Source organism: Poecilia latipinna, unplaced genomic scaffold (genome assembly GCF_001443285.1).
Source record: "Poecilia latipinna isolate Pla-1442-1.1 unplaced genomic scaffold, P_latipinna-1.0 Scaffold808, whole genome shotgun sequence".
Lineage (NCBI taxonomy): Eukaryota > Metazoa > Chordata > Actinopteri > Cyprinodontiformes > Poeciliidae > Poecilia > Poecilia latipinna.
The window spans coordinates 139752-149427 of NW_015113424.1; the positions used below are offsets into that span (position 1 = coordinate 139752).

The 9676-nt window shown below is 40.7% G+C and overlaps 3 protein-coding genes across 4 annotated transcripts in view; all 3 read left to right on the forward strand.

Moving 5' to 3' along the window:
- Positions 1–2451, forward strand: part of LOC106956341 (growth arrest-specific protein 8-like) — a 10453-nt gene extending 8002 nt beyond the window's left edge. The window contains exons 6-8 of the mRNA XM_015047127.1: positions 1–44; positions 873–1042; positions 1677–2451. The exon at positions 1–44 is cut by the window's left edge and continues 19 nt beyond it. Coding sequence (XP_014902613.1) covers positions 1–44; positions 873–1042; positions 1677–1719 — 257 coding nt within the window. The 3' untranslated portion in view covers positions 1720–2451. The remainder of the gene's footprint in view (positions 45–872; positions 1043–1676) is intronic.
- LOC106956340 (glutathione S-transferase theta-1-like) overlaps positions 1–9676 on the forward strand; it is a 21658-nt gene that overhangs the window by 5271 nt on the left and 6711 nt on the right. The window contains exons 2-3 of one of the 2 annotated variants that reach the window (XM_015047126.1): positions 7793–7918; positions 8751–8838. In XM_015047126.1, the coding sequence (XP_014902612.1) occupies positions 7813–7918; positions 8751–8838 (194 nt within the window). In that variant the 5' untranslated portion in view covers positions 7793–7812. Of the gene's footprint in view, positions 1–7677; positions 7919–8750; positions 8839–9676 lie in introns of those variants that run through there. The other variant, XM_015047125.1, reaches the window with a different exon arrangement.
- On the forward strand, positions 3497–6940 carry LOC106956339 (glutathione S-transferase theta-1-like). Its single transcript, XM_015047124.1, has 5 exons — positions 3497–3658; positions 4039–4126; positions 5483–5633; positions 6158–6334; positions 6700–6940. Exons 1-5 carry the CDS (start codon positions 3553–3555, stop codon positions 6898–6900), a joined length of 723 nt encoding a protein of 240 aa, XP_014902610.1. The 5' UTR covers positions 3497–3552; the 3' UTR covers positions 6901–6940.

The window sequence follows — 9676 nt, forward strand, 5'->3', positions numbered from 1 at the left end:
GCGTGAAGAATGAAGCAGCGGTCATCCTGAAACACATCCTGGAGGTAAAACCACCACAAGCTGCTTCACTCTGCCCTGCAGAGACCCGAGGGTCCAGAGTAGTTTTAACCAAAGGTCGTTATGTCACATAAATAAAGATTCAGTTTTGAAATCCTGCCTTAAAAACTCTTTTCCAGTAAAACACCCAGGCTTGTCTGCTGGAGGAAAGTTTGAGAAATAAAAATAAACTTTTATTAGTTTCAGCAGCTCCCTGTAGGGGGCGCCACGGCTACATCTCCCATGTTTCTGTCCCGTTTTGTTCCTCCTCATAAAGTTTCAAACATCTGATCGTGCTGCCATCTCCATCAGCTCTCCTTCTGTCACTGATCATCCCTCCATCCTTCCTGCTCTCCCTTCTCCTCTCCTCCATTTTGGATCTTTGACCTTCAACTTGTCCTTCAGCACTGGAAAAACACCAAATCTCACCAACTACTTTTGGTCTAAGTTTAATGCAAATACATAAATACAGTTGAAATTAGACACATCTAACTTACAGGTCACATTTCAGCAAGATATAGTAATTCTTAATATTAATTTTAAAAAGTATTAGTTTAATATTATTTCATTTATTTTCCATGTTTAGTTCACATGGATTTGCACTTTAACTCATAGTTGAATGATTTGCTGAAATTCTGCAGAGTTTTGTTTCTCCCAGAGTAAACGGCTTTATCAGACGACATCACTAACAAACACGCTGTTCATGGACGTTTGTTTCATAAGAGGTCAAAGGTCAGACCCTGAGGCAGTCAGCTGGTGGATCTGAAGCATATTTGTGTTCTACATGTTAAACGCTCTGTCAGCTGTTTTCACCTCTGGGTGTTTGTCCTCTGCAGGGAAAGGACGACCTGCCTCTGGCTCAGTGGAAGATCCTGAGGCTGGTGGAGATCCTGGACCGAGCAGCGCCGCAGAACCCCGAGCCGACCACCAAGCTGACCGCCAGCATCCTCCGCAATAAGCCCAGAGGAGCCCGGAAACAGCACTCCTGTTACCCATTCCCCTCCAGGTTCCAGAATCTTCATCATCTGTAGCTGGTAGCTTTGGCACCGACTGAGGCCAGAATCTGGGTCAGAGCCGGAGAAAAAGCTCAAAATATGCTGATTACTTGATAAATGTTTGTGATTGCTGAGCTTACGGCTCCGGTCCAAACCGCCGTTAGCTCCCATGCTAACAGACAGCAACAGTCTCAGCTCAGGTTGTTTAAACAAACCGGATGTTTTATCCCATGCGGGTTCAAAGTGTGGCGCGGGGGCCATTAGTGGCCTTTGAGATGATTTTGTTTGGCCGCTGACCTGAAGTTAAGAAAAGTTTAAAGAAATGAGTAAGAAAATAATTGATTCTCCAAAAACTTGGGAAATTGTCAGTTTTTATTTTGCAAAGGCAACAGTCCAAATATTTTATGTTTTGGATATTTAGTAAAATACAGATTTCGTGAAAGTTTTGCTTATTGTTGAGCAGCTAAAACTAAAACAAAAAATCACAATAATAATCACATTTTTGTACTTTTTATTTAATGAATTTTCTGGTAGTTAAAATTTGCCAGTTTTTGCCTCTGAGGCAAAAAGGTTGGACTCTACAGTTTTATTCAAAATGTCATCTTGAATTTGTTGTTGATGCAGTTTTTTTTCTGTGTCCATCAGGAATATGAACCTGTCTGGTTCCGACCCGTCTGGCTCCGTCTGACCCGTCTGACCCGACTCCTCTGCAGTCACAGACTGGTACCGGCTCCACCGGGCCGTAAGCAGGAGCGTTTTAACGAGTCGCAGGGTCCAATAAATATTCCAGCCATTTTGTTCCTGCAGGTGTTTTAATCTGCTCCACCTTCAGTTCCTCACTGCTTCATTTATAAGGACTTTAATCTAAACGTGACGTAAATGTGCAGATTATTTAAAACAAACAGGTGGTAATGTAGCTGCTGATTGGAGCCCCTGTCACATTTTCCCAGCCATATTCTGAAACGACAATAATCCCAAACACACATTAAAACTGCTTTATGTTGCATGAAAGAGGATTATATTAAGCTTGTGGAATGGCCCCAGTCTCCATCCCATGGAAATGTAAAGGCTTCACAGCCGGGTCCGTTTCTTTAAACCAGCCAATGAACCACCAAGACAAACGGACCAACAACCAACCAGAACTAACCCACAAAAATCTGTTTCTCTGCAACTCACTGAGAAAAATTATATTTATGGAAATATTTCAGCCTGAACCATTTAAACTCTTTAGAGAAAATCAACAATTAATTCAAGCTTGAAAGTTGATTTTGTTTTTAAAAAACTAAAGATTTTGGTTGTGTCATCAGAAGTGGCCACACTTCCGCTTGCTAATCGCTAAGCTAACTATTTGTTTAGCAATTTTGCTAATTTATTGAGCTGGTTTGTAAAGTTTCAGTTGAATAAAGTTCAATGTGTTGAAGTTTTGGTTATCGACTGTGAAGAATTATTCAGTTAGTTAGACGTTTATATTCATGCTCTTATTTTGAAGTGACTGCAGGTCTCATGTTGTATCAACCTGGTTGGATTTAGCGATGTAGCATTAGCTTATATTAGATGCTATTTGTAGCACTTTAGCAGATCTAAAGTTTCTGGTTTATGTTTTAGGGTTAACTAACTTTTATTTTCTAGGTTTAGTTTAGTTGTCCCCCATTCCTGCCATTATGAATGAATGAATGAATGAATGAATGAATGAATGAACGCCTTCATGCTGTTGTTAAATGATCTGATTTTTCTGACATTTTAAAACTTCTTTCATCTTTAATGTGACGTTTATTTAGAGTTTGACTAAAAACAAACACATTGGTTAGAGGACAATTTAAATTAGATATAAAAACTGCTCCAACCTGAGCGCATAAGCTTCCTTTATTACTTTGTTGAATATTTTAAGTAAAAAACTGAATTTCATGTTCTTTATTAGTATTGCTCTGGTTGCTTTGATTATTCAGACAGGAAATGAAATGAAACAACATCCTGGAGAATAAATAATGAAACTCAGTTTGCAGGATCCTGATAATTAAAATCTGTTTATAATAGAAATGACTGGAAGTCCTGCAGAGACGCAGTAGAGCCAGAACCAGCAGCTGCACCAGCCCAGTCCCACCATCAGGGTTCTGAGCATGAACGAACTAATGAGAGCGTCTGCTCATCAGCTGGGAAACATTCTCCGTCATTAACCTCACGCCCCTCTCTGGGCGCTCCAGGCTGCAACAACATGATCTTCCCCTTCATAATGTGTCCAACAAAAACGTCTAATTGCTTCTGTAAACTCGTTATGAAGGCAGCGCGGTCCGCACACAGAGGCCCAGCACAGCAGATAAAAACCTGATTATCTCCACAGTGTTTACAAAATGTGGGACTAAGCCAGGGTCAAAGGTCAGACTGGTCAACCCAGACGGCTTGTATACTTTGAACTGTCGGCGCCGTTTAGAAATCAGCGCGTCACCCAGCGAGGAGGGGCGGAGCTGCAGGCGGCCGGGATAACAGGCCGGAGCAGAGGAAGCATCAGCAGCCGCTCAGCACCATGGAGATCTATCTGGACCTGGTTTCCCCGCCGTGCCGCGCCGTCTACCTGTTCGCCGAGGCGCTCAAGATCCCTTATGCCTTCAAGAAGGTGGAGCTGTCAGCAGGTGAGCTGCAGCTGCAGACAGAAACTGAGCTGCAGGATTTCAAAGAGTTTCTTCGTCTGGAAATCCTCCTTCAGTTGAACTTTGTGCTGAATATCTTTGAGTTGCCGACTCGGTTCTGGTCTAACAAAAAGGAGCCTCTGCTGAGCTGCTGGTGTTTTTACATTTCACCCAGAACGCTCCGAGTCCCACGCAGGGAGATGAAGTTACTTTAACTCCTGCATGGCTGAACGTTCCAGACCTTTTTCCACACAGATTATAAAGTTAAACATCACATCAGAGGAGTAAAAGTTAGTTTGATGTTTAGATTCTGGACACTTTTATGCGTTTTAAGCATCTGTTGGGTGTTTTTTGGCTGGAGTTGGTTTGTGTTTGTGTTTCAGGGCAGCAGTACACTGAGGAGTTTGGAAAACTCAGCGTGGTGAGGAAGGTTCCGGTCCTGAAGGACGGCAGCTTCGTCCTGACAGAGAGGTAGACGACAGTTTGGTCTCAGCTGAAACTCATCCAGCTACATTTCCCTTCAGATTTCTGTTCTTAGAAAGTATTTAGCAGCAGAAGAAACTCCAGCAGAGGAATGTAAAGACACACAGAGTTAAACTTAAAGCAGCTGTTTCATATTTAACGTTCAGATCCAGAACAGGAAGCAGAATTTCCCTGGAGAACTCCGACTGGTGTCTTATTCTCACCAGCAGAGCTTTAAAACAAAATTAAACAAAACTCACATCAACAGACATGTGGAGTTAATCAAGGATCTTAAACATACCAATATTTTCATTCACATTCCATAAATCTGCCCTGGGTTTTGTAATTATCCAGTAATAAACCAGTTTGTTAAACTCTTATCTCCATCCGGAGCTGTTTAGATTCTCCGGTCATTAAGTTCAGATATTTACTTTGAGCCTGTTTGTATCTTAATAAAACAAACAAAGCGTTTGGTTGGTGCAGCAGCGGCGCTTCACAGACTCTGAGGTCAAACCCCGACGATGGGAACTCCGTCTTCCCCTCCTCGCTCTCTCTGCCCATTTCCTGTTTGAAACACTGCAAAAATACGACTGACGCCCCCAAAACATCAAACGAGAATAAAACAAACACTTCTAAACTGTTTCTAAAGAAGGTTTAAGGACAACAGACACTCTGCTGCCTGTCTGCAGGAATCTGTTTTCTTTGTTTCCTGTTTGGTTGAATACTTTTGCAAGTTGTTGTACAGATTATTTATTTAATGTCATTTTTTTTCTGCGATTCAGATCCACATCTGGTGGCTTCAAGCACTTTTATTTGATTGTGAAAAATCCTTTTTGTTCAGTATATCTGCAGTGAACAGTGAATCCATGCTGCAAAATCTTTATGATAAATAATAAATGATGCAAATTAAATTAATTTAAATTTGAAGCACAAACAGATGTTTCATCCGTTCACATCCAGCAGGCTGGTTCACAAAGCCTCAGGTTGTAAAAACTGTTTCTTTTGACTTATTTAGATTTTTTATTAAGTCTTTTCATTCGAAATGGCATCATTTATATAGATAATAAATAACTCAGACATGACAATCAGTTATTAAGGACTTGACTGCTTTTTACTTGCATGCGAGTTAAATTAACTTGAAGTATTGAATGTATTAATACTTCAGTATAATTAATGGAGGAAACAGAGACAAACCTTCTTTGTTCAGACGATTTTTTTATTTTTATGATTTAGTCCAGTAATATGTCAGATTTTTTTTCATGTCTTACTGAAAATGCCTCCTATTTCTGATGCATTGACTGTGTGTGTGTGTGTGTGTGTGTCTCTGTGCGTGTGTGTGTGTGTGTGTGTGTGTGTGTGTTGCAGCACTGCGATCCTGCAGTACCTGGTGCAGAAATGCTCGGTGGCAGATCACTGGTTTCCAGCGGAGCTGCAGCAGAGAGCTCGTGTTGATGAATATTTATCCTGGCAGCATCTGAACCTCCGATCTCACTGCTCAAAGGTCTTCCTGCTCAGGGTTCGTGTCCCAGATCAGCCCCTCTGATCATTACACACTTTTAATAACTTCACATTTACTTTGTTCCTTTATGTTGTAATCTATAGGAACATGTCTGGCTGCAGCTACTTGTGCAAATTTGTTTAAAAACTTGTTACTCAGTAAAGTTAAAAAGATGCTAAATATCAAAAACTGAAAATTTGATGTTTTGCATCAACAGGTTTGATTTGACTTTGAAAACTAATGAAAATTACAAGAGGCATAAATTAGCAAAAATCCCAGATATCGATCAGTCTGTCAGTTATCGACTTCTGGGTGGGAAAAGTAATTCAGCTGACAAAGAAAAATGGAAAAAGACTTTATGTTTAAAAACACAGTAAAGTTTTAATCAGTAAGGAGGTAAACTCAGAGTAACAGCATCAGGGCTGCAGGTATTACAACCATAAGATCAGATAAACATTCAGATTAATGTTTTTTATTTTAGTCCTTCATGTTTTACCTGCTGCAGCTTCCAGCAGGGCCTCATTAATGATTTCTGTGGCCAGACTCTGTATCCGTTCGTCATGGGCTCCGAGGCCCCGAAGGACAAGATGGACGCCGCTGTGGAGGACATGAAGCAATCCCTCGACCTGCTGGAGGAGAAGTTCCTGCAGGACAAGCCCTTCATCGTCGGGAACAAGATCTCTGTGGCGGATGTGGTGGCCATGGTGGAGATCATGCAGGTAATGAATTTATTATTGATAAATCAACAAAGTTACAAATGATTTTGAACTGGAAGGAAAAGGATTTGTGATTATTTTTATTTTTTACTTTAGAAATGAATTTTCTCAGATACCTTTAAAAAAATCTCATAAGTTTATTATATCAGTCACTGAGGCTTTGATTAAAATAATACATTAATTTAATTATTAGATAATTAAAATCCAATTAAATGATTTAAATGTAGCAGTGTACTGGAGGGAAACTAAAGATTAATACTTTAGATGAATGTGAAAGGGGTTTTTATTTCTTTATTTCTAATTAAACTGCTAAATGAACGCGATGACAGCGTCTCCTCCTCTGTGACGCCTCATGCTGATGTTTGCAGCCTCTGGGCGCCGGCGTGGACGCGCTGGACGGCCGGCCCAAGCTGACGGCCTGGAGGGATCGAGTGAAGAAGGAGCTGGGAGTGAAGCTGGTTGACCAGGCCCACGAGGCGCTGCTGGACTCCAGCGGCCTGCAGCAGAAGATGCAGAACAACACAGAGCTCCAGAAGCTCAAACCCATGTTCCTCAAGTATTTCCGCTGAGAACACAGAAATAAAAATCTGATGTCTGGTTGTTTCTGCAGAACGCCTCCAAACGTTTAATCTGAAGGGCTGAGAAAGAACTGAACCATCATCCTGTTAGAGAAGAGATTAAAACTGGAACCAAGAACTGTTCAATATGAACATGAACAATATGAACAGGTTTTAATTTTCATGCAGCAAAATTCACAGGACTGCTAGTTATTTCCTCAGCTACAAAATGTTGCACTACAGTAGCTTCAAAGCAGCAACACTGTATCAAAATATCACCTGAATTATTAGTTTTATGAACAGTAATAAAATGTTTAGCCTCAATTTTTAAGTTCAGCCACAGCAGCCAGTGTAAATGTACGTAGCTTAGGGTCAGCGGATCAGTTCAGCATCACCTCTGTTTACACCGTTTAACTTTTCAACATCTAACAAAATAAAGGCCCTAATTAAGAAGCTTTTCTCTCTTCATAATAAAATTATTTTTTTATTGTCTGAAGCAAAAAAACAAAATTTAAGATGCAGCTGAAGATGGTACATGTGATAAGAATAAAAATGAAATAAAAAAATCAGACAGCTGATTATTTTTAGGCAGAGGGTTAGGACCTGTGAAGACGGAGGAGTTTCTCTAGATCTTTAATCCTGGAAATGTTCTTCAGGTGACAGAAAGCTGAGTTTGTAACCGTCTTTATGTGGCTCTGAAGGTTCAGTCTGACCTCTTGGTCCAGACAGTAACTCCTAATTACTGCTGAAAACTCTGGACAGTATGCAGACAGCTGAAAACTAGATTTTCATCTGTGTTTACAAAATGTTGGACCGAGGCGAGGTTAAAGGTCAGCGTGGGGATCCCAGGCGGTGAGGAGGGGCGGGGCGTTGGGCGGTTTGGATAACCGGTGCAGCAGTGAAGCATCTGCAGCTCCCAGCACCATGCAGCTCCATCTGGACCTGCTGTCCCCGCCGTGCCGCAGCCTCTACCTGTTCGCCGAGGCCCTGAAAATCCCCTATGAGTTCAGGCTGGTGGATCTGCTGGCAGGTAAGATGGCCGCTGCTTTGTGACGTCATGCTTACAGTTTATCAGTCTGGAAACCCAGTTCCAGGTTAAACAGTAAATATGTTTGAGTTAATGACTCTGTTCTGGACTGAAAAGGAGTTTCTGGTGAGTTATCAGTTAAAGTTTTGACATTTGAGCAGAAAGCTGTCGGTCCGACACCCTGAGCTGATGTTACTTTAACTCCTCCATGGACAGATTTTACACCCAGATTGTATTTATTCACCGGGGAAAATGAAGTAAAAACATGTCAGAGTTGATATGAAGAGTGAAAGTTGTTTTTCAGACATGTTGAGGACATTTAGCCGCCATGTATTTAAAATATTAACTGTGTGTCTTGACTTGAATCAGTATTAGGGTCAACATAAGATATTCTTTTAAACCATGCAAATAAAGTCATAATATTATCAGAGTAAAGATGTAATTTTACTAGAAGAAAGACGTAAAACTGATAAAGAAGCTTTGATCGTTTATAAAGATCAGAAATGATCGGCTCAGCAAGTCCGTAGTTTTTTCCTTGAAATGTAAACAGCTGTTTGCACAATCGTTTCAAAGTCCTGCTGCTGATAATAATCTGAGCCTGATGTGTTAAAAGATTACAGTTTTACTTTTTGTTAATTTGATACTAACAAGATGTTCAACATCCCTCATGTAGTTTTTAGTTATTTTTGTGGAGGAAAAATCACTCTCCTAATGTTATTTATTATACATTTTTGTATCATTTTGACTTTCCTGTCTTAAAGTTTTGATCTTTTTTCCTAAGCCTGACACTAACACTCTGCGGTAGAATCAGATCTTGTCATCTGGTTGTGTTCAGGGCAGCAGTACTCTGAGGAGTTTGGAAAACTCAACCTGGTGAAGAAAGCTCCGGTTCTGGAGGACGGCAGCTTCGTTCTGTCAGAAAGGTAGAAGAGACGCTGCAGCCGTTTGAAAGCATTTACTCAGAAACTGATCCAGATTTATTTCCCTCAGATTTATGTTCTCAGAAAGTATTTCACATGCAACGCGATCAGAGTTATGGAGGTATATTCAGACACCGGGAGCAAAAGATCGAAGAATCAAAGGGTTGAATTAACTTTTCAGCCTGCAGAGCTTCACCTGCCTCTGATTCTGCTTTTTAACTTTCTCAGATCAGAATGTTTTAATTAATCCTCTTTCTCAGGCATTTACCGCAAAAACACAGAATGTTACTCAGTGTTGTTGGTTTTGTTTCTAGTGGAAATATCTCAGTACGCCTGAAATATGACAAAACTAACTTTTTGGTGCATTATAGGAGCTTGTTCTAAATCAATAATCCTTTAATATTGATGTAAAAGTTCTTGTTCCACTGGCAGATTAATTCACATAACATGGAAAAATGTTTTGTTGAAAGTGAAATAATCAGTCATTAGAACTGGAACTTTTTCATCAATATTAAGATATTAATGAGATAAAACGAGTTTCTATTTCTTGATGAAAAGTTATTGGTAAATTAGTTTTGTCTCATTTCTGGTGCACAAAGAAACTCGACCAGAGTCACTGGGTAAGATCAGAGTTTTGCAGTGTTGACTGTGTCTCTGTGTGTGTGTGTGTGTGTGTGTGTGTGTGCGTGTGTGTGTGTCTGTGTGTGTGTGTGTGCGTGCGTGTGTGTGTGCGTGCGTGTGTGTGTGTCTGCGTGTGTGTGTGTCTGCGTGTGTGCGTGTGTGTGTGTCTGTGTGTGTCTGCGTGTGTGTGTGGCTGTGTGTGTGTGTGTGCGTGCTTGTG

Excerpts from the sequence above, each read along its gene's own strand:
- LOC106956339 (XM_015047124.1), top strand. The coding sequence starts at position 3,553 with ATGGAGATCTATCTGGACCTGGTTTCCCCGCCGTGCCGCGCCGTCTAC. Across the intron at positions 4,127-5,482 it reads AGCTTCGTCCTGACAGAGAG|CACTGCGATCCTGCAGTACC; the intron begins GTAGACGACAGT and ends TGTGTGTTGCAG. Across the intron at positions 6,335-6,699 it reads CCATGGTGGAGATCATGCAG|CCTCTGGGCGCCGGCGTGGA; the intron begins GTAATGAATTTA and ends TGATGTTTGCAG.